Below are 24,626 nucleotides of genomic sequence, written 5' to 3' on the forward strand. Positions count from 1 at the left end.
AGATAATAGATACTAGATTGGGGTTTATTGCTGTGGTTAGTGACTTATTCAACAAATATTTATAATTCCTACTGTGTGAGCAGTTCTTGGGAAGGGGTGGGAGCTAAATGGTGACGAGGGGAGGGGAAAGATTTATTCCCTGTCCTTGTGATCCATCCCACAGGTCCAGATGTTATTTATTTATGTGTGTATACTAAAGTATATTTGACATACAGTAGCATGTTAGTTTCAGGTGTATAACATAGTGCTTTGACATTTATATACCTTAGATGTGATCACTCCAGTGAGTCGAGTAACCATATGCCACTGTACAAAGTGATTACCACACTATTGAATATATTCCCAGGACCAGATATTTATCAAAGAATCTCAAAAGATTGTCTCACGTTGCAGCTGTGACAAGTGCTGATTGGAAGCTATACACAGGGCTCAGTAATGGAGGTCTGAGGAGGTCACAGGTGAGCAGAAGATTCTGAGGGGAGGCAGCAGCAGGGGCAAAGGCCCTGGGAGAGCAGGGAGCATGGGCCATTCCAGAAAGGGAGAAGACCAGGGGGGCTGGTGTACAGAGAAGGGTGCTATGGGTGAGAAGACCAGAAAGGTGGTCAGGGGACAGGTCCAGGCAGGGCCTTGCAGGCCATTTTAGAGAGTTTGGTTCTTGTTTTAAGAGCAATTGGAAATTATTAAAGATTTTTTGTTTGTTTGCTTTCATTTCTAGCTCTGGTCATTATGTTCTAAAATTTATTTCAGAATAAAAAGAAAGAAATCACAGAAACTTAACTGAGCGTGAATTCCCCCTCTTCCCCACCCCATCCCCCAACCCCGTTTTTGTTTCATCTCTGACCCACTGTCTGTGAAGGCAAGAACCCTGCCTAGGCAAGAAAAATGTCTTTTAGATAAAACCCATGGTGCTTTACCTTTAGTCTGTTTTATCCTTTGCCTGAGGGTAGGAAGGGCTGTCCTGTGGCATAAATAAACTTCTTTTCCATTTCATGAGCTTAACTCAACTACCTGTTTTTTCTAAATCATTTAATACTACTTTTATTTAATGAGTCATCTCTTTCTTGATCATAGCTTTAAAAGAAACAAACTGCTTTCAGGATTATTTTGGTCATGCTGTTTTTCTTTCTCTTCCTTGAAATTCATATGAAGCAAGCTGTAGTTAAAGTATTTTTTGCATCTAAGAGATTGAGAATTAAAAACAAGTGACCCTGCGCTGGCCGGTGTGGCTCAGTTGGTTGGAGTGCTGTCCTGTACACCAAGAGGTGACAGATTCAATCCATGGTCGGGGCACATGGGGGAGGCAACCGATGTTTCTCTCTCACGTCTCTCTCTCTCTTCTCTCTCCCTCTCCCTTCCCCGCTCTAAAATCAAATTTAAAAAACCTAAAACAAGTGAATCCTCAAAATGGAAAGTTCTTTGTCGATATTAAATTTAGTTTAGAGTATGCTCTGGTGTGTGTGTGTGTGTGGTGTCTGATTATTTTACTGTACTGGCCAGGGTCCAATCAGAAAAACAAAGGCTATACTTGGTAATTGAATCAGGAGCATTCAATAGAAAAAACAAGTTACAAAGGTGTTGGAAGAGCTGAAAGCCAAACAAGGGATGTTGTGGCAATGAGACAGTCTGTAGTCATTTCCTCCAATGAAGTGATGAAGAACCACTGAGTGAAGCTGGCCCCTTGTGCACTTTCATCAGAGCCAATCCTTAGATTTCTTCATGGGTGCTTCACCTTAGGAATGATTTAGGCATATAATCTGGGACAAGGAGAAAAGCAAGTGTGTTCTCTCATGTGGTCAGGGAGTCATTTTGGTTAGGTCTACCAACGTGATAAATTCATCTCGGTTCAGCATCTGATCATCAGCTCTGAAGATTCTAAAACCTCTCACAATTTTTGACGGGTTGGGAATTCTGGAAAGGCATGACTGGGAAGATGTGGTTCAGAGACCCTCTTGCAATTGCAGTCAGATAGATGGTGGCTGGAGTTGCAGCAGCAGGGGATGGAACATCGAGGAGCTGGCAAGGTATCACTCTCACTTTCTGTAGTTTTAGGACTTCCCCAAGTGGTCTCTAGGTATAGAAAGTTTGGGCTTACTCATAGCATGATGGCTTCAGAGTAGACTGCTGATGGGCGGCTGAAGGCTTTAAGAGCAAGTGTTCCGGTGATGGATCTACATAATCTAAAAATAATTAGATAGTATTTTGTATTATTTGGGTTTATTATTGCATTACTCAATTTTTTATTAATAGAAATTTGGGTTGTTTGCACATCATTGCTATCCAAACAATGCTAATAAATATCTATGTATATCTTTATGTGCTTATGTGAAAATTTCTATCTGATAAATGAATAGAATTGGAGTTGCAGGAGTGGAAGTATGCACATGCTAAATTTAGGTGGAGTCATATAAATGACCTTTTGGAAAGGAATTTATACTTCAACAAAGACAGTGAAAATGCCTGTTTTACTTCACATTCTTGTCATCATTGAAATTGTAATTTTTTAAAACATTTTCCAATTATATTGGGTAATAAAAGGACTCTGATTTATAGTTCTTTGATTTTTAGTGAAGGCAAATATCCTACATTTTATCTGTTTATTTATTTAAACATCTGATTTATTATTTTTGGTATTATAAAACTGTGGGTTATCCTTTCCTACTTGATTTTTATACACTTATTATCTATCATGGACATAACCTTTGTCATATGTTGAAAATGATTTATCTTAGTTTCTTCCACCCCAATTTTGCTTGTGGTAGATTTTGGGGGTTTTTTTGGCTTTACAGAAATCTCTGGATTTTTAGGGGTTCAAATATATCAAATTTTCCATTATAATTTCTGAATTTTGCACAATGCTTGTAAAGGTGTTCACCACCCTAAAATTATAAAAAAATATTTTCCCATAATTTCTCCTAGAGATATCAACCCCATCTGTCATTTTATTTTGTTGTAAGGCGAGAGGTAGAAATGCTGTGTACTACACTTCCCTCAAGATCTTTATTCTCAATAGATTGCCTTTCTTAAGAAGTTTAAGTAAATCAGAAGATTATATAAAGGCCATGAGAATGTATTTGCTGTACTAACAGTCCTACTGGAGACAAAAGACGGTTACATAAGCCATGAGACCAAAACGAGAGGGCTGGTATTTATGAATACTGTGGTCACTTGTGGCATTCCCCATTTGTGGGTGTAAAGAGAAACACTGTGGCCAGAGGCTGTGTGCGCGGAGCTTCCCCAGCCTTCCTAAGTGATTTGCTTTGTGCTATCTAGTTTCTGTTACTGACATTGTTGATTCCGTGCTTGTGCCTCCAGATTTAGTGAGGGTGCACAAGTCCTGGGGTGAAGGATGTCATCCAATCTGAGTCTCTACTGATGGATGTTTTATCCTTTGACCTTGAACTTCAAAGAGAAAATGGTCTGTGAAAGTACCAGGTGAGAACTGGGAGAAGTGATTTGCTCACTCAGGCAAAAGTTATAAGTGCTGGATAGTCTTTCCTTTGAAAATGCTTGGTACTTTTTGAAACAAAGATGTATCAACATGAGGGGAAAGGGGAATCACTGCCCTAGATAAACAATTTTCTGGATGCCTTGCAAAGTCCCAGGAAAAATGTCTAATATGAAGGATGTAGCTCAAGATGTAGGGTGGGATGGGGAGGGATCCAAATAAAAGTAGGATCAATTGCCAGGGAGAAGTAGACTCATAGATATCTCAGATTTACTAGGGAGTATAGAGAATATCCAGTCTAGTCCAATGAAGGGACTATAGATGATGTGGCTCTCTCAATACCACAAAACTGCAAATGTAATGCACACCTTTTTTTAAATAAATCTTTATTGTTGAAAGTATTACATATGTCCCCTTTTTCCCCCCACTGACCCCTTCTCGCCCTCCCTGGGCCCTCGCCCCAGGCCTTCCCCACCCTATTGTCCCTGTCCATGGGTTTTGCATATATGCATACAAGGTCTTCCTACCTACCCACCCATCCCCACCTTTTCTCTGAGATTCCAGTCTGTTTCCTGCTTCTGTATCTCTGGATCTATTTTGTTTATCAGTTTATTTTGTTCATTAGATTCCACATATGAGTGAGATCATGTGACACTTACCGTTCTCTGACTGCCTTATTTTTCTTAGCATATTACTCTCCAGGTCCCTCCATGCCGCACATCTTAATTTTGGATATGCTGGCATAAGAGTTATTGGTCTTTCTGTGATTAGGACCACATTTTTGCCATACTTATATTTTTAATCTAAAAAATGGCTAGAACTTTAATAATTTTCTTACAGTTTATGGTAAAGTACTAGGATTATTTTTTAAGTCAGCCTTTTCATTTGAAATTTTTTTAAAAATATGGCTTTATTGATTTTAGAGAGAGAGGAAGGGAGAGGGAGAGAAACATCTATATGAGATAAAAACATTGATCTGCTGCCTCCTACATGCCCCCCACTGGGGATGGAGCCCACAACCTAGGCCTGTGCCCTGACCCAGAATTGAACCAACAACATTTCAGTGCAGGAACAATACTCAACCAACTGAGCCACACCAGCCAGGGCAACTTGATATTTTATTTTAACCTGTCCTCCTAAAAAAATATATATATTTTTCAATGATCATTACCAGCTCCCATAGGCTACTGATATGAACTTTCTTTGTGACTTTTCTTTAAATGTTTATTTACCAGGATGATTTATTGAAAATCAGGGAAATGATGAAATGACTATTTGCTTAAATATCAAAGGTGCCAAGAAAAACTTTCTGGACTATGAATTTTCATTTGGAGAAGAATCTCATGTTTTATCTTCCCAAGAGACTAGTTCAACCAAACGTGGACTGTGCTTCTTCAAAATAATTGTTTTAACTGCACGTTCTATTACCAGAGACTCCTAACAGATTTATATGAGATTGGAGACATTGTCCTCTCTATCTTTCATGTACATAGTCCCATACCTTAATTTTAAAAAATATGTGTCAGCTATTATCTGTCTTTCTCACTTAGGAAATGGTTAAAAGCCTGGAGCCCCTGAGTGACACATGGGGGCATTTAAGAGAGATAGTCTTTTTTTTTTTTTTTTTTTTTTTAAATATATATTTTATTGATTTTCCACAGAGAGGAAGGGAGAGAGATAGAGAGTTAGAAACATCGATGAGGGAGAAACATCGATCAGCTGCCTCCTGCACAACTCCCACTGGGGATGTGCCCGCAACCCAGGTACATGCCCTTGACCAGAATCGAACCTGGGACCTTTCAGTCCGCAGGCCGATGCTCTATCCACTGAGCCAAACTGGTTTCGGCGAGAGATAGTCTTTTTAAAAAATATATTTTTATTGATTTCAGAGAGGAAGGGAGAGGGAGAGAGAATCATTGATCAGTTGCCTCTTGCACGTCCCCTACTGGGGATCGAGCCCACAACCCTGGCTTGTGTCCTTGACTGGAATCGAACCCAGGACCCTTCTGTCCGCAGGCTGATGGAGAGCCAGTATTTAAAATAATAACAATTTAAGGATTTCTATTTTGTGCCTTACGAAACTGCTCTACCTCCTTCTAACTGTATTTTTCTTCAGTTTTCTTTTTAAAAACATGAGAAAAAGAGCATAAAGATCCCAAAGAAAAGCATGTAGTTTGTTAAAATATGAATATAATTCTCTTTACTCATAACTAGAATCCACTTTGGTGGAGTCTTTTAGACCTCAGCCTGCTGCTGATGATTTTCCCACTTACTAAATATGAGAAGCATTTGCCATTTAAAAAACGGCACCAGATTCATGGCACTATTTCTGACATAAATTAGAAGCAAGTACTGTTTGAAATTATGTCATACATCTAGCAATTCTATTAATCATTACTGCAAAAAAAAATGTTGATGGTAGATTCTTGGAAAGCCAAACAAAATTTCTGTGTCTTTGAAGCTTATTTTTGTGGAATTACTATCTCACTTTTTCCCTTTAATGTTTGTGGAAAGTGCTATACTGGTATCCGCAGAGAGGAGATTCTTTTTATCCACAGAAATAGGAGTCTCTCTGAGGAACAGTTCTATGGCTTGTGGTCTTAACTTGTGTGTAATAGAGGGTCTTCCAAGTGCCTTAGCGACTGGGTTTCATCATGTAGTGACAAGCTCTGCCTCTGTCTGGATCTGTTCAGAGCCAAAGGAACTCACCAGAGGGCTAGCCTCTGTTATGTTGTCATTAGCCTCTGATTGGCTCTTTAGTTACTTTTGCAAGCAGTGGTTTGTCCACTAAGACCATAGATATTTGGAGAGTTTGTCATCTTGTATGAGTGTGTGTGTGTGTGTGTGTGTGTATCTGTGTGTGTGCGTGCACTTAAAACTTTATAAAATAACTCTTACATGACTTTTATTTCAGCACCTTTGCTTCTGTCATCATAGTCTTCAATCTATGCTAAGCCATAAATTGATAGATACTGCAATAATTATTTCTTTGACTTTTAACTGAGATCTGTTAATGAGATAATAAACAATCTCACTAATCCTATATTCCTATCCTCCAATTGACATAATTGTGAGGATAAAGGACATTCTGCTTAAGACAGTTATCATATTAGATGTTCCCTGGCATAGTACAGGCAGTCATTAATATTTCTTAAATCTAATTTGATGAGGTTGAGTGTGGGTTGGAAAGACAGAGATATAAAGGATATTTTTTGAAAGCTATCATGAATTAGAAATGGAGATAAAGTTTTGAAGTCATAATTTTACTCTGTAAAGAAATTGTGCTATTGTGTTGTAGAATTAAACTACATTGAGAGGATAGTTCAAGTTGAGTTAGATTTCAAAGTTCTCAAAATTGTTGATGAGAAATTCCCTACTGAAAACTATTCTGATCGGATGTTGTGTAATGGAGTAGTAGGTAATCTAAATTTCATCTTTTATGGATGGGATTATAGATGAGAAATGATTGCTTTTGTTGTACTTTTGTTTCAATTACATGCTATGCATTATCTTATAAAAGGCAAATCTAAGTAACATAATTTATCAAAGAAGAGGTGATTCAAAAAATCAGTGTACCTCTTCTGCAGCTTAGCAAGAGGGTAAAAGTCTGCATATACCATGTACGTTTTAAGCCAATGGTTAAGAAAATAAAAGTGATAATGCTGGAAGTGAATTTCAAATCGAATGTAAATGGGGCGATGAAAGGAAGAGCTACTGTGGAATGTTAACACTCTGCTGTTTAATAGGCTCTAGATACCCAGCCAGAGGAACTTAGTGGTCGAGAGTTTACTGACAAATAAGGAGCATGGCTGTAATGAAAAGGATGAAGATGCCTTAGAGGAAGTGACACTGGCCCAAAAATTTCATAGTTAAGGAACTCTTGGAGATATTTCATGGTAGTAAAAGGACAAAGGTTAAAGCATTGGAAACTGATCTAAACTTAGAAAGGAATGTGACAATTCACAAAAACTTAGAAAAATTCTCACTCTGTATTGTAAGTTACACGATGAGAAGACAAAACACTGTTCAAACTATTCTTGAAAAGCTTATTATGAAGAAATAAAACTTTAATTCTCCACATTTTAACTTACAGTGTATTAAATACAGGTTAGTTTTACTATTTTCTTCATTTTCCTATAGATTTATAATTGACAGTAAGAGACTTTTTTAATATTTTTGATAGATGCTTTAAAATGATGCTTCTGTACAGTTGTGTCAACTTACACCAGCATCAAAGGTTCTGGAGAATCCATTAGTACTCTCTCTGATACCGTGTTCTGCCTCTGCTGTTTTCAGCTATTTGTTCAAGCTCTTCCTCTGATTGTTTCCTATTTTAATGGACATAAATACACTTAGATTTTTGATTTCCTAAAAAAGGGTGGGGCTGGCCTAAATCCTGTTGTGTTTTAGACCCATGATATGCCGGGGTCCAACCCCAGCGGGTCCAGGGGTCCCCAAAGGTGTAGACGGAGTCGGCGAAGAAGGAAGGACACGGAGACAGTGTTCAGTTGATCAGCAGCCTAGCCAGGATCTCTAGCCAGGATCTCCAGCCAAGTTCTGGTCTGGATCTCCAGAGAGGTTCTGCTTAGGATCTCCAGCCAGGTTCTGTGTCCATGTTCTCTTGCTAGGTTCTCCAGGTTCTCCAGCCAGGTTCTGTAGCCATGTTCCCTCGCTAGGTTCTTCAGCCAGGTTCTGTCCAGGTTCTCCAGCCAGGTTCAGTCACCAGGTTCTAGTCAGGTTCTCTTGCCAATTTCTGTAGTCAGGTTCAGTCCAGGATCTTTTGCCATGTTCTCTCTGTCTCTAGGTTCTGTGTAGGTTCTGTCTTCTTCGTTCTGTCTTCTGAGTTCTGTGTTCTAAGTTCTGTGTTCTAAGTTCTGACTCTTGCTGTCTTGTTACATCTGTATTTATACCAGTTGATTCAATCCTATCAATCTCTATTACAAAGGTTAGGGCGTTTCTTATCTCCATTCCAGGGAGTAAAGATTATGTAGCTTAAGCATGATTGTTTGTAGTTAAAGTGATTAACTACCCACCTGGCACTTAGTTAAGGAGTTTTATCCCCTCCCTGACTTCAGGGAAAAAATCCCTACCAGGGGAAACAACCTTTCTCAGAGAGGAGACCTTGGTTAAAACACATAGTGCCAAGAAGGTGAGCAAACACTTTAAGAACAGTATGCCATATATGCCAGGTCCTTTGAAACAGCAAGGATGGACTGGCTCCCGGCAATGATACTCTTGTTCTCCTTTCCTTTACCCCCATTTTTTAAAAAATAAGTTAGACCCACTGCTTCAGTTTACTTACCATTCTCCTCCTCTTAGTTCTTGCAGTCATCTAAGAATAGACACCTTGAGGACAGTGGACATGTCTGTGTTATTACTGAGAAGCCAGTACCTAGCCTAGATATTGACATAAGGTCAATACTTAAAGTTTTATTTAAAGAAATGTGTTCATAAAAGCCACTACCCACCATTCACCCTGGCCCATTCATTCATCCTTCCTTTGTCTACCACCTCTTCATTTTGGCTTTTGGGAAATACCACTCCACCTTCCCATGCCTTCTCCCTGCATCCACGTCCATTTTCCTGTGCATTTTCTTTGTTCCAGACAAAGTAGACTGCTCACTGTTCATCTGCTGCCTTTCATACGTCTTCCTTTCTTTGAGCGTCTCCTTATGCTGGCCTTCCTCCTAGATGTTTGCTCTGCTCTGTCCTCTCTTTGCTTCCTCAGCTCTGCCTGCTGTCCCAGACCATCATTGCCCCCCTAAGGCTTACTCTATGACTTACTTTCTGATCTCCCTCTCCCAACCACCCCAGACTTTCTCCTTTAAACAACTATAGACCTCTGCAACTGCTTTGTAGAGGCTACCAAGTATGATCCATTTATGCTATTATATTTACCTCCTCCCACAAAAATAGAAGCTCCCCGAGGAATCTCTTATTCTTTCCTTCAATGTGTAACATAGTTCTTACACACAGTTGGTATTCAATGAATATTTTGTTGGATTGTCCTGTAAAGTGGCATTCCAGAGAGCTGTCAAGGAAACTCTATCCCACTAAAAATATTAAAATTGTTTTATGAGTTCTTTTTTTTCCCTTTTGACTCACAAATAAAGTTCTGTTGTTCTTTGGTATTGTATGATGTATCCACTAATTTTAAAATGTCAAAGGCCAGGAGAGTGGAGAATGAGGAAGTACCAAGATGTTAGAACTGGAAATATTTTTAGGGATTCCATGTAGTCCAACCCTTTAATTTTACAGGTGAATAAACTGCTGTCTAGAATGCTTAAATGACTTGCCCTAAATCGTACAACCAAATTGTGGTAACATTTGGACCAGAGATGTAGTCACCTAACCCTGTCTAGTGCTTGTTCCCACAAGGTGCCAGAGTGCATATGAAGGTATTGTTTAGGTTTGTGTAGTTCAACTGTTAAAGGAGGCAGCTAATGTTCTCATTGCCTTCCAAAGAGGAAATTGAGTTATTAACTAGATTTTCCTCTTTTTCTCTCTTACTTGTTGTAAGTTCTATAATTAGATTAATTTATATCAACTGGAAAATTTCTAGCAACATTAACTTTGGATGGCATAGATATATCGCAAACATTTAAGTAGTCTTTGTTTTTTTGTTGCTTTTTAAAAATATATTTTTATTGATTTTAGAGAGGAAGGGAGAGGGAGAGAGATAGAACTATTAATGATGAGAGAGAATCGATTGGCTGCCTCCTACACGCCCCCTACTGGGGATTAAGCTCACAACTCAGGCATGTGCCCTGATCGGGAATTGAACCGTGACCTCCTGGTTCATAGGTTTACGCTCAACCACTAGGCCAGTGGTCAGCAAACTGCGGCTCATGAGCCACATGAGGCTCTTTGGCCCCTTGAGTGTGGCTCTTCCACAAAATACCAGGTGCGCACGTACAGTGCGATTGAAACTTTGTGGCCCATGCGCAGGAGTCGGTATTTTGTGGAAGAGCCACACTCAAGGGGTCAAAGAGCCGCATGTGGCTCGCGAGCCGCAGTTTGTTGTCCACTGCATGCTGGCCGGACATAAGTAGTCTTTTTGTTGAAGTATAACATACATACAGAAAAGTTCATGATGCAGAAGTGCAGCTTGAATTGTCACAAAGTGAACATGATTGTTTGACCTGTGCTTTGATCAGGAAACAGAGTAGCATCAGCAAGTTTAGAAACATTTAAAGAAATAAAACATTTGAAGAAATAAAAAGTTTTGAAGCTATATAATTTTCTTTGTATCTCCCCACAGGTATTGTCAGTCTGTGTCTTAACAATAATCCTTGGCTGTATATTTGGGTTGAAACCAAGCTGTGCCAAAGAAGGTAATTAGTACTTTGTATGTGTGTTGATATGCAGCCTTCTTCAGAATGTGATAAGTGTTATGTTCTAATCCTATGGCTGCTCCATGATAGTACATATTTGATGCTGGTTTGAGCCGCCTTAAAACTCTTTTATTTTATCCATATTTTATTTACTTGGAAAATTTCATCCTAAAAAAATAAAGAGGGGCTATGATAGAAACACCAACCAAACAAACAGAAAACTCCAAAACAAAAGAAAATAAATTAAGGACAAAGAAACAAACAAGCAGACGTGGCCCATGGGTTATGGCATCAGGCTCCTGCAGCCGATCGCTGCCTTCCCCCAGCACTCCTTTCTCCTTGAGCTGTGAGTTGCAAAGCAACCCCAGAGGTTACCAGGTGACCAGTCAGCATCCCTGGGCAACCAGGAACTTACCTTTATCTGCTCTCATGGCTCTTAAAATTGTGGACTTAGTGGTTTCAAAGCAATTGTGGTATTTTTAAGCTAATACATGCGTGGTGTGTGTGTTTGTATCGAGTGTAGAAATTATCCAGCATTGATAAGATCACTATAAATCATAAAACCGAATCACAGTTCACTGTAGGAGTCATTATTTTGCGTCTGAGGTTTGTTTTCCCCTTGTAAAAGTCATTGAAAATTTTAAAATTCAGTTTTGAAAATTCTTTTCCTGTTTAACGATTCTGTAATTGTAATATTAGTCATTAAAAAAATTTAGTGCTTATTAAGCTATTATTTATTGTTGAAATGAATGAAATGTAGTAATTTTATGTATTTAGTCAACAATCTTACAGGCATACCTTAGAGATATTGCAGGTGTGGTTCCAGACCACAGCAACAGAGCCAGTATGACAATAAAGCAAGTTGTAATCTTTTTGCTGGTTAAGGGTCTTGCTGTCAGTTGGTAAAAAAAACAAAAAGCAAAGCAGCATCTGTGAAGCACAATAAAGCGAAGCACAATAAAAGAAGATGTGCCTGTATTCAGAGCAAAAATTAAGAAGCTGCAGACTTTAGTGTTCGCTGTGTAGCTTTTTGGCATGCAGTAATTTACCTTGAGTTCAGTTTGACATGCAAAAATAGCAGTTTTAAACCTGACATAGTGTGTGTGCATAGTATTTTAAAAAATTTCTAGGTGCATATTAATGAGCTTAAAATAATACCTATTATTCTAATAGCTTTTCCCCACCCTGTGTCAGGAAAATAAGCACTTCTGACTCTAAAAAGTATTGTCATTTTATGTCCTTAAAATTGCCTAAAATCCCAGTGTCATAAGAGTTAAGTTCTGTGGCAATGTCTTACTGGGTCAGGAGACTATTCAAGTCAAGAGCTAGGATTATTCCTTTCTTCTGTTGGACTTCCATGTATATTTTTTTCTCATCATTCTGATTTTTTAGAAATCCAATAAAAATTCTAGGTTGTTCTAGATATCTAGTGAAGAGTTTCAATGTAAAATTGTTTTTAGTGAAAACTATTTTCTTCCATATCCTCCATTTATCTATTTAGGGAAAACTTATTAGTACCAATGATAGTCACGTGTCTTGTGGGTACAAGGGATACATTGTGCTGGGCAAAATTTGGGTGTGGTCTTTGTTCTTAAGAAGTTTGTAGTCTAGTGTGAGACTGGGATACTGATCAAATAATCCAGTTACAAATGGAATTAAGTGACTGAGAGGAAGGATATTTTATAAAAGTTTAAGAAAGCAAAGTGGATTGAGACTGGGCAGTTTGGGAAAGCTTCTTAGAGGGAGTCAGGCTGGACCTGAAGGTAAAATGGGTGTTCAAGGTGATGGTGATTGAGGGGGTGGACAGTCCTGCAGAATGTATTCCGCATAATCCCATTACTTCTTTACACTAAGACAGAGAGTAAGGTAAGTCAGGTATTCTCTTTCTTTCTGAAAAATTCATAGATAAACACTTTAAAAATCTTTTCTCCCATTTTGAAATTGTAGAGAACTCCATGGCTGTTTAAGCCAACCTTCAGAACAAGCCCCTATTTGGACTTTTCTTTACTATCCCATAAAGTATTTAAGTCTTATCAAACCCAGGAGGGTTGTAATAAGAAAGAAAAAACTTCTCTTTTTTTCTATGGCAAAAGAGAAAATCATGAATTCTGCATATAGGTTACCTTCTATTTGTATCAGTTTCCATGTGTATTTGTGAAAGCTTCTTAGGTAACTTTATTATTCCTTCTGTGTTTCCTAAAGTAGTATTTGAATTGTAGAGAAGATGCACTTAGGTGTATCAATTGGTGTTTGCTTTGTAATTCTATAATGATTAGAAACATCTAACTCGTTATTCCATATTTTCAGTTAAAAGCTGCAAAGGTCGCTGTTTTGAAAGAACCTTTGGGAACTGTCGCTGTGATGTTGCTTGCGTTGAACTTGGAAACTGCTGCCTCGATTACCAGGAGACGTGTATAGAACCAGGTAAAAATGTCCTGGGGGAAAAGGCAGTCATAAGTATTAGTAAAAACACAGGATGGTTCTGCATCTTTTAGGTATGCGATTACCTAACTCATCTGAGATTTTTTTTAATTTTGGCTTTTATATTTCCTTAGAGAAAAAAATTCCACATACTTTGGCCATTAAACACTATATGGCCAGCAACACTGTGTCTATTTTTAATGTACAACCTAATTTGCATTTAAACTAAGGTCAAAGGAACATATATGACTATTTTATTAAAGCAAGAGTTCTTGAATGTCCACGTAAACTTTAAAATAAAACCTTCAGAACATGGAAAACTTTCTCAGTTTGATGTTGACTTCTCTACGTCTGACATGGAATAATATTTAAGTGGGAGTGAGCCAGATTTAGATTCAAGTTTGAGAACCCTGCAAATGGCTGGTGGAAAAAACCAAGACCTTCCTATGATTTCCATCATAAGAATTGTTTGTCCACATTATAGAATGATGAGATTCTGGGGTTTTAGTGACATAATAACAACTGCCCTGTTTGTTCTAATTGACATTGTGATGGAAGGTTTCTGTGACGAACTGAAAGTTATGGACCCGTTTGCTGTCTCTTACGGGTCCTACTCCAGAAGACAACAATTCTGTGTTGAGTTTGGACCCTAAAATTGTTGATATTATTCCTAGAGCACATATGGACTTGCAGCAAATTCAGGTGTGGTGAGAAAAGGCTGTCCCGAAGCCTCTGCTCCTGCTCAGATGACTGCAGGGACCACGGTGACTGCTGCATCAACTACCGCCCTGTGTGTCGAGGTCAGGTTTCCATGTTCTCAGCCGGCTCTACAGCCTGACGTCTTCCTAGGTCTTAGCTGGGTTTTGCACACGTTTTATTTTTTCACATTAGGAGTCATGTTTATTGGCCAACCATACTAGCTGAAAAAATATTTTTAAACATTTTATTAAAGAAAATTTCAAGCAAAAAGAAAGTGTAAAAAGAAAGTGTATTGTGAACATTGTACCTACACCCGGATTAATAATTATTACCTGCACAGGGATAACCATGTTTTGTCTATAGTGATTCATTCACCAGCTACCACCCCCTCCTGTTGTTTTGACATTAGCTTTATATTTAATGCCATATTGTGGAAAGGTCATCCCGGCTGACTCCTGTGTCCCAGGTTCCCTTGTAAAAACACGAGGATCATGACTTCCATGCCACCCCAATAAATTCAATTAAAAAAATAGCAGCAACTTAGATGCTGAATTTATGACATGAGTAATAGGAGGAGCTTAAATGATAGGTTTACTGTTGGGCCCCCTATAGCTTGACATAGCTCTGTAAATATGAGCATGGTCACAACATTCTGAGATAGAGGTGAGAGAGAGAGGTGGCTGGCTCATGGATTTCAGGGACTGTGCTCAAAGAATGAACAATATCTCTGTATTCCTCACTGCATAAAAGTAAATTTGTCCTTTATGATGGCCTCTACCTCTCTTAGGAATCATGAGGCTCGTTTCATATGAACATGAGACTTTAACTTTTCCACAGGATTCTGTCTCCTAATTTCCTAAAATTATAGCCAGGTAGCTGTGGCAGATTGTCTGAGAATCCACAGCACAGAGCCGGGTCAGAGGGTCTCAGAAGGGCAGTGATCTCTTCCTCAAATTAAAAAAAGGAAAATGCAGCAAGAATATTGCATTGCATCAAATGTAACATCATGTCTGGGGGGAAAAATGACTACACATTGCCTAAATTCTTACTGGAAATGATTTAGGCATTAGGATAATCTGTTCATTTTGTAAAAGGTACAGTGGGAAAATATTGAAAACTCAACTTCCTAATGCATATTATTAAGATTACATTTTCTTTTTTTTTTTTTAAACATTGGGTTCTTAGACTTCAGTAGGTCGTATTTTAGATCATTAAAAGGAAGCTTATGTTAAAACACAGGAAGAGGAGTTTCCATCCTGTCTACTTCATTTCTGACCTCTCTCTCATATATTGCTTGTGTCACTCATTTCAAACTCATTGCATATTCTCTTTTGTCAGTTATTGTTGTCTCATGTGTTTACTTTCTCTCCATAGTTAGATTATGAGTTCTTAGCAAATAGACAGCATTTCACACTTTGATATTTTTAAAAAAGTCAACCATGCATTGAGAGAGTGGATGTGAAATTACTGCAAAGGATTAGATAGTATGTAAACTAATGTTATTAGGATGTCTTGTCTAGATGTTACAGGATTCCTTGAAATTCCTTGGCACTATCTAGCTCTGTTTGAGAGGAACTGACATCATAGATTTAATACCAGAATATTTTGTTGGTTGGGATAGAAGGAGGGTTATAAATTTTGGCTGAGAATATGAACAATTTAAAAATGGAAAAGATGCCTTGAAGATCTCACAAATGTAATATTATATTTTAGTCCTGTGATGATACATTCATTTTTTTTTCGTGATATCAATTAACTCTTTGGAAACAAATTTTATTTTGAAACAGATTACCTCCCTCTTTTCATTATATTTCCCTAGAACCATGTCCCATGTTACCTATGTAAATGTTAACACATTTTGTTTTTAGAATCTGTCTTAATGTGTCTCACAAGCATCATATTGTTATTGCTATTAAGTGTGTTCATTTTGTTTTATTTCTTTAAAATATTTTAGGTGAGAAAAGTTGGGTAGAAGAAACATGTGAGAGCATTAATGAGCCACAGTGTCCAGCAGGGTAAGATGATATTCTGAGATACAAATTTTTTCTATTTAGAAATAATTTTTCTTTCCAAATTGAAAAGATAAAATAATTATTATTCATTGGTTCAGTAAACATGAATTTCAGGCCTCATATTTGGCACTGGGTGTGTAGAGATGGTACAAAGTGGTGTGATCCCCACTCTGGAATGTAGTGGAAAAAAGAGAAGTCATGAATATGTAGTATTTAGTATTCGTGAGTGTTGGGTGGAAATATTTGTATCTTCCTTCTTAGAAGGAAGGGCGTCTTTACTTTCATATGGAGTTTTGAGAGTTGAACTTGTAGCAAATTATTTTACAGCTTCTTCTTTATATTTTTGCTTTTGGTTCCTTTATAAATTTGGGGGATAAGCAACATGTCTGTGAGAGGATGTTACATGATTTTTACAATTCGTATTTGTTCTTTTTGTCCTTAGAGTATTTGGCACTTAGAGTATTTTATATTTACTAGGCCATCAAATAAAGGTTTTGTGGAATTCAGGGAATGGAAATTTTATAAAAGATGTTAGATACATTTAGCTTTGCTCCACTTGAGATCTACCCCATATAATTTGTTATTCATTTCTTTTTTTAAAATATATTTTTATTGATTTCAAAAAGTAAGGGAGAGGGAGAGAGAGAGAGATAGAAACATCAATGATGAGAGATAATCATTCATCAGCTGTCTTCTGCATGCCCCACACTGGGGATCAAACCCACAATTCGGGCATGTGTCCTGACTTGGAATCAAACCATGATCTCCTGGTTCATAGGTCGATGCTTAACCACTGATCCATGCCAGCTGGGCTTGAGTTATCCATTTCAAGAAATATATTTTTACCTCTTTAAAATGATGATTTTTCCAAACTATTAAAAATGTTAGTTTATTTTTATGTATATAATTTATTTTTGCTTTATAAAATATGTATTTTTTTCTTTGGGATGGGAGAATATATTTTGTTGTTTAAAACAATAGTAACAGCAATAGAAAAAGCTAAACTCCAACCAAAAAGTTCCAAAAGAAGAGACTTTTTTTTAAAAGGACACTTCTCATGTACCTTAAGCTGCCTTTAAGTCCAAGATATATAGTGAATTTTCGACTTAGTGAATTTTGAATTTTTCCTTTTCTTCTAAACATTGATCATTATTTTTCAATTATAATGTTGAGTTTTTTTAGTGGAAAAACGTACCTTCTTTCTTTACAAGAAGATCATAATTTAAAACACATTTTATCATACTGGAAATTGATTTGCCAGTATATTTTACCTGGTGGTTCAGTAAACTGTTTTTATGTTTGTTGTTGATTGAGTATAAATAACGTTATAAAGATACAGACCATTGAGACTATATGCAGCTAATTCTGCAGAGTCACCCAATAGAGCAGCCGTGGGCAAACTACGGCCCGTTTGAAATGAATAAAACTAAAAAAAAAAAAAAGACCGTACCCTTTTATGTAATGATGTTTACTTTGAATTTATATTAGTTCACACAAACACTCCATCCATGCTTTTGTTCCGGCCCTCCGGTCCAGTTTAAGAACCCATTGTGGCCCTCGAGTCAAAAAGTTTGCCCACCCCTGCAATAGAGTGTGGTATAAACACTAGTTACTGTAAACTATATAAATTATATACACATCTCCTCCTTTTTCTATTTGTGTTTGTATATGAGAGTAAGCTGGGGAGGAGATAGAGTTGAAAAATGCAAGGCGAGGTAAACATTAGCTCTCAAAGTTTGAATTCCTGAGTACATTTTCAGTGGAAAGTGTTTCCCATGGTTATCCAATGATATATAACTCTCCTGCCATCTACCAGGTAGCATTCGAAGCTGCAGAACTTCTGAACCATGCCTGTTTTGGTGGAGTCACGTAACATTGTCCATAGTTGTTCTCTTTGCCTGAGTATATCATTGTGTGTGGTTTGTTTGTTTTTTCCTTCTTTGCTTCCCTGTTTAGATTTTCACACCACAGACTGTGTGTGTGTGCTGTCATTGTTCATTCCTAGCTTTGGATCATTTCTTTGTTGTTTATATTTAAATGCAGTAAATACCTCTTAAACTTCTCAGTTAAATAGTAATATCTTTTAACTATATTAAACCTAAAATCTAACTATTGTATATAACTTATGTGATATTAGGTGCCACTTATTAGATTTAAGTATAGACAATATAAGAAAGTGGTTTTTCAGGAAAAAAATTAATGGAAATAAAAACATAATTTAGAAAATAATTTTTGTTAACATTTATTCTGATGTATATTGGGAAAATATTCCATTCTAGTAGCATTTGGTTAGATTGTAGAATAGAAGAACCCATGAGTGATATTCTCTGTATGGTGACTCAGTGGTATGAATGCTTAATAAATACTGTTTGATAATAGATATATAATAAAATGTAAAAGCATGTATCTGAATATAAATGCTTATAAAATATCCTTCATGAGGTCGCTAGCTGAGTTTGCTGGTTAACTCTAGATTACACACCGACCTCAGTGGAAAATCTTCATTGGATGCATGTCTTCTTTCTTTAAACATGTTCTTTTTTCCTATTGCTCAGGTTTGAAACACCTCCTACCCTCTTATTTTCTTTGGATGGTTTCAGAGCAGAATATTTACACACCTGGGGTGGACTTCTTCCTGTTATTAGCAGACTAAGTGAGTAACTTCTGAGTTTACTATTGGAGTATCACGATTTCAATGAGATAGTCAAGGGACACAGTCTTTTTTTGGAAAAGTACTGGCAGTTTGAACTTGACTGTTTTACTAAACTTCTCTGATATGGAGTGGTTGAACTTGATAATAAGGAACTAGTGTTTAATATTGTAATTACTCTAAAGCTTCCTTTTAAATACTGCTAACATTTGTTTTCTATTTCTTACTGGAAGAAAATAGTTTTTAGAAATATCACTTGACATAAAAACTCCTTAGTGAAGAGCCTGCGTAGGCAAGGAAGGCCCTGTTCTCACCAGCCAGGACCATGGGCCTTCAAGCTTGCATCTGGCCCTTTGTTACCAGTGGGAGGAAGGTTTTTCTTGATGGCATCAAACATGGCATCATGAGTTCAGAATTAAGTAGCTGTGGGTACTGATATGTGAAGTTTAAAAGATACCAATACATAATTAGCCTGTCTAGCTTGAAATAACTGGTGAATGTGGTCTGTCATTATGAGTGTTTGGAAGGCGGTGAGATAGACACATGCCAATCTAAGGAACATTGTGAGGCAATGAGGTATTAAAATGCTAGAATCAATGAGGTATTAAAATGTTCCTTCCTCAGTAGCAGATGCAGAAGGAGCTGATTCAGGAACAATCTGACTTCTACTCTTTCTCTGACTTGAAAACAGAATATGCCTTTTTTTCTTTCAGCAGCATTTTTGTCCAATGTGAGCTACTTCTGAATCTATGGGTTGGGACATGGTCACCCCAGCTACCATTTCACCCTAGTTTTAATTTTACACAGATTTAGCTACTAGTTCAATTTTGTTGTTGTTGTTGCTATTGTCTTGTGTGTGTTTTTGAGTGTGTTTTTTGGACTACCTCTTGCAATTTAGGTATGTGACCACTAAATAGTCACAAAGATCTAGCAAGCATCATTATTATAAATGGTCCATCTGGAACTTAATGTTATTGATTAATATAGGATAATTAATTCGTTGGCTTAATTATTTTGTTTAATATATTTTTGACTAGGAGAAAAATTAACTCTATTTTAACATTGAATTTGAGTTAATAATTTTGCTTTATAATTCACCCTGAATTTGTATATGATTATAAACTCCTCATGGGTTAATGTTTTTATACAATTTATAGACTGCTGTGGTACCACAGCTAAATAAGGTAAACAGATTGTCAGTTGTATTTAATAACGACCTTTCATTATTTTCCTTTGTAGAAAATTGTGGAACATATGCTAGAAACTTGAGACCAGTATATCCATCAAAAACTTTCCCCAATCACTATAGCATTGTCACGGTAAGCTCTGCATTTCAACTTTTATGTGTTCACAGACGTGAGATGTCAATGTAGCATTTTTTGAGAGATTAATTAAATATCAGATCAGAAAAAAAAAAAAACACACCTTCTTTTCCAATGTATAGTTAAGCCAAGAAACCTAGACTCTTGTCGGTCTTTGCTCTGCAACTAACTAGCTGTGGCCTTGGGAAGGTCACTTTACCTTCTGAGTCTCAATTTTCTCACCTGAAAGTAGGTGACCAAAGACCTCAATAAATGCTTTCTTGGTTCCTTTTAGTTTTAAGATCTCTGATTCTTAGATCCTGTTTTTTTCTGACTAGTTTTGTAGCTTACTTTATTTAAGCCCCCAAACTATCTCACACTGGCGTGTTTGCAACTTATCTTTCCAATCATCTTTTTTTTAAAAATTGTTGACACTATTACAGATGTCCCCTATCCCCCCACACACACTTTGCCCACCTCCACCCAGCCCCTGCCACCCCTCCCCTGGCCTTCACCACTCTGCTGTCAGTGTCCATGGCCAATCAATCATCTTGATGGATGAGTTTGAGCAAATCACTCTGCCTCACTCTGGATAGGATTACAGTCCTGTTTTTGTTTCAGTCAAAGTTTCCAGATTTAATTTGAATCCAGGAAAATAAAAAGTAGAATTCATTTGGCCTTGAAGCCAGAAAATTAATACTTTAGCTTGTATGGATCCCAAGCGAAAAAAGTTTGTTCTGCAGAAATGCCTTTCTCAGCAATGCGAAAAGGTAGCATAGTACTTTTTTTCACAATTTGGGAGGCTGCCTATTTATATAGCCCCTCATTTATAGCATTGCTAACTTATTACCTCCTTTTACATAATGAAAAACACAAATACTTCACAACAGTTTGAGTGGTTGGTTGTATTTTGATAAAACTTATTGTTTTGTTTTTCCCTCCTTAAACTGTGTTAAGTTTCTTATAGCTTCAGTAACCCTTTTTCTTTGATGAAACTGTTCAGTCACTTTAACATTGAAACACTCATTACTTGCATAAAACCTGCATTTTATATTTTTTAGGGTCTTTATCCAGAATCCCATGGCATAATTGATAATAAAATGTACGATCCAAAAATGAATGCTTCCTTTGCACTTAAAAGTAAAGAGAAATTTAATCCTGAGTGGTACAAAGGAGAACCAGTAAGTTGTTTGTTTTAGCAACTAAAGCCATTTCTTTTGTTATTCTCATCTCTTACAATCAGAGTAAAATACCAGATTCCCTGGCGCTCTTAATAATCTGCTTCATTTACTATGCCTATGGCCATCCTTTTGTAGATGAATGCTGATAATCCTAAATGCAGTTTGGGTCATTGTATAATGAGAGTAGTAATTTACTTCAGAATGGGGCTCGGGTTATTCTAGGCGATTTTTCTTTCTGCTTGATTCTATCTTCTTGTATTAGTAGCATATGGCAGTAGGTAAATGGGAGGTAATATTTTGATCTACACAAAGCTAATTATTTCTGAAGGAGGTAAACTTTGACTTCTTTTGCATATGATAACTTAGAAGATTCTCTCTGATTGTGATTTAGATGTATCCTTTCTATTTTTTAAAATTGTTTTGATATTTCTATAGGGTCTATTTGGATAGTCTTAGTAATCCTCCTGGAAAAAGCATGATGTGTAATTTATAGGTTATAAAATTCAAATTTTAGCTCTGATATTAAAGCTCTGTGACTTTGGGCAAATTATTTTTTCTGGGCCTTAGTTTTCTCATGTCTATACTGTAGATAATACTGTTAAGTAGCTTATCAGGTTTTTTGAGTGTTATTTAAATTAATAATCTAGGATACTTATTAGACTACGATTTAGAACTGTAATTGGCAATAATAAATGCTTTATAAATATTAGTTATATAAGTTAAAATGTTGATAAATTGGACATACATATTTGTGAATTTTTCTTTTTTTCAAAGGGAACCTGTTAAGTAGGGGTAAGGCTCTAAAAGTTGCAGTAGTTGCCAACTGACTTATGCCCATATTTTTTAGGTTAATTTAGTCTCTAATTATTTAATTTAATTTTGCTGCTGTTCAGAGTCATATTACATTATTATTTTAAAATCTAACTGCTGGATTTTATTAACCTTGAAAACATCCTAGCACTTGAGAAGAATGCATTGGTGTTACATAAACACATGTTTTCCTAAGAAATCAATCTATACTAATAAAAGGGTAATATGCTAATTAGACCGGACATCCTTCCAGATGTCCTTCCAAACAAAGCCATGGTGGCAGGGGCCCAGGCAGAGGTGTTTAGGGGTGATCAGGCCGGCAGAGGAGAGTGGTTAGGGGAGATCAGGCAGGCAAGAAGGTGAACGGTTAGGAGCCAGCGGCCCTGGATTGTGAGAGGGTACAGGCCAGGCTGAGGGACCCCCTCCTCCATGCACAAATTTCGTGCACTGGGCCTCTAGTATTTACATAATCTCCTAACTTTTCTTTGTGATCTTTTCCAGATTTGGCTCACAGCGAAATATCAAGGCCTGAGGACTGCCACATATTTTTGGCCAGGCTCAGATGTGGAAATTAATGGAATTTTCCCAGACATCTATAAAATATATAATGGGTATGTGTAGATGTGCTTTTTCTAGGACTATAACATAGAATCACATTTAAAGGAAGAAAGAAAGAAAGAAAAAAGAAAGAAAGAAAGGAAGAAAGAAAGGAAGAAAGAAAGGAAGAAAGAGAAATATTGATTTCAGAGAGGAAGGGAAAGGAGAAAGATAGAAACATCAATGATGAGAGAGAATCATTTATTGGCTGCCTCCTGCACATTCCCTACAGGGGTCCAGGCATGTGCACTGACCGAAATTGAACCAAATGAACTGTGACCTCCTAGTTCATAGGTCAATGCTTAACCACTGAGTGACACCAGTTGGGCTTCTTTGGTGATCTTATGCCATTGTTAATTCTCTATGGTTCATTTGAGCATAGTGCAGTGCCTCTTCCCACCTTATTATTTACCACGTGAGGCCCCTTGCACGAAATTTGTGCATGGGGCAGGGGGCCCCTCAGCCCAGCTGTGCCCTCTCGCAATCCGGGACTGCTGGCTCCTAGGAACCGCTGGCTCCTAACCGCCCACCTGCTCGCTCCTTACATAGCCCACCTGCTCACTCCTAACTGCCCTCCTGCTTGCTCCTTACCACTTGGTTTGCTGCTCTTTAGTGCTGCTGCGGAGGCAGGAGAGGCCAGCTTCTGGCTGAGCGGCACTCCTCCTGTGGGAGGGCACTGACCACCAGGGGGCAGCACCTGCACTGAGCGTCTGCCCCCTGGTGGTCAGTGCCTGTCATAGCGATCGGTTGTTCTGGTCGTTCCGCTGTAAGGGTCACTGGGCTTTTATATAATAGAAGATTATTTTCATTCCATGGATGGTAATTGAGATTTTATTGCCATTCACTATACCAGGCATGGGGAATTCAAAGATTAGTGATATATGTTCTTTGGCTTCTCAAAGTCTAATAGAGAATACAACTCATGCAACTGTAATTGGTTTGGGCAAGCACACACTTTGGTGGAGTTTTGTAAACAAAATCCTGTGCCTGGAGGAAGGTGTCATTAATTCTGCTGAAGAAATGTTGCTCGGGGAACTAGCTGTTCATCAGCTGCCTACTTCCTTCTTTTACTGAGTCATCAGTAAGTGAGTCTTCATGAGGTGCCTTTGAAGAGTGTACTGATACATGGGTTTTTCATATAGTAGCAATTGCTATTCTCAGGTATAGGAGAAATATCCTCAAGTAGAGTTTAGGAAGCATATTTTTAAGCCCAATGACAACCTTCATTTGTGAAAAACTTACCAGTTTACTGCCATGCGTCCAAAATGAAAACAACCCCCACATGCTACGATATTTTGAGTTTAATTAAAAAAATCAATTTGCAATGAACATTATAAAAATAAATATATTACTCACAATTCAGGTGTTCTTGAATATTTTCAGCTGAAAATTCTCATGAAAAATGATTTTAAAGTTGGTCGGGGCTGCCACTTAGGGCAAACATTTATTTTTTTATAGACACACATGGTGTGTGGGGAAGGTCCGCTGCCTGCATCTAAGACGCTTATGGCGTACAATGGGTTAACTTTTGTTCCTTTTTTGGGAAGACAAATTTTAGTTTCCAAATAAAACTCTTACATGGCTTCAGACACAATTGATGCATTAGATTGTTTTAATCTTTCTTAATGCAATTTTGTGAAGAAAAACATTTATATTTTAAACCTAAACAATGGTCCCAGATTTGTTTCATTTTGTTTATTCTTAATTTTAGTTCAGTACCATTTGAAGAAAGAATTTTAAGTGTTCTTAAATGGCTACAGCTTCCTAAAGATAAAAGGTATGTATTGTAAATACTCCTTTGTCTTATAGAAATTATACAATTATTTTAAAATAGACTGCAAGAAAACTTTGATATTAGCTATGAGATTTGATATCCAAATGAATTCTTTGTTGAGCTATTACAGTCACATTCTGAAGAATTTTCAACCTGCAAATTATTTCCCAGCAAGTTTAGAAACGTTACCCCAGTGTTGTATAATTTTTGTTCACTGTCGATTGTTGAATTATTCTTTTCATTCTGTTGTACAATGTGTTCATAAAATATTACATTTTGATACTGTTTGATTTAGACCACACTTTTACACTCTGTATTTAGAAGAACCAGATTCTTCAGGGCATGCCTATGGACCAGTCAGCAGTGGAGTAAGTACCTCTTATCAGTGATTACTTCCTTAAA

At 37.3% G+C, this 24,626-nt stretch overlaps 1 protein-coding gene across 1 annotated transcript in view; it reads left to right on the plus strand.

Moving 5' to 3' along the window:
* Positions 1-24,626, plus strand: part of ENPP1 (ectonucleotide pyrophosphatase/phosphodiesterase 1) — a 59,809-nt gene that overhangs the window by 11,653 nt on the left and 23,530 nt on the right. The window contains exons 2-11 of the mRNA XM_036317343.1: positions 10,707-10,779; positions 13,087-13,203; positions 13,875-14,000; positions 15,854-15,914; positions 18,467-18,564; positions 19,801-19,880; positions 20,924-21,043; positions 22,355-22,464; positions 24,162-24,227; positions 24,520-24,592. Coding sequence (XP_036173236.1) covers positions 10,707-10,779; positions 13,087-13,203; positions 13,875-14,000; positions 15,854-15,914; positions 18,467-18,564; positions 19,801-19,880; positions 20,924-21,043; positions 22,355-22,464; positions 24,162-24,227; positions 24,520-24,592 — 924 coding nt within the window. The remainder of the gene's footprint in view (positions 1-10,706; positions 10,780-13,086; positions 13,204-13,874; positions 14,001-15,853; positions 15,915-18,466; positions 18,565-19,800; positions 19,881-20,923; positions 21,044-22,354; positions 22,465-24,161; positions 24,228-24,519; positions 24,593-24,626) is intronic.

This window comes from Myotis myotis, unplaced genomic scaffold (assembly GCF_014108235.1).
Source record: "Myotis myotis isolate mMyoMyo1 unplaced genomic scaffold, mMyoMyo1.p scaffold_m19_p_7, whole genome shotgun sequence".
Classification (NCBI taxonomy): Eukaryota; Metazoa; Chordata; class Mammalia; order Chiroptera; family Vespertilionidae; genus Myotis; species Myotis myotis.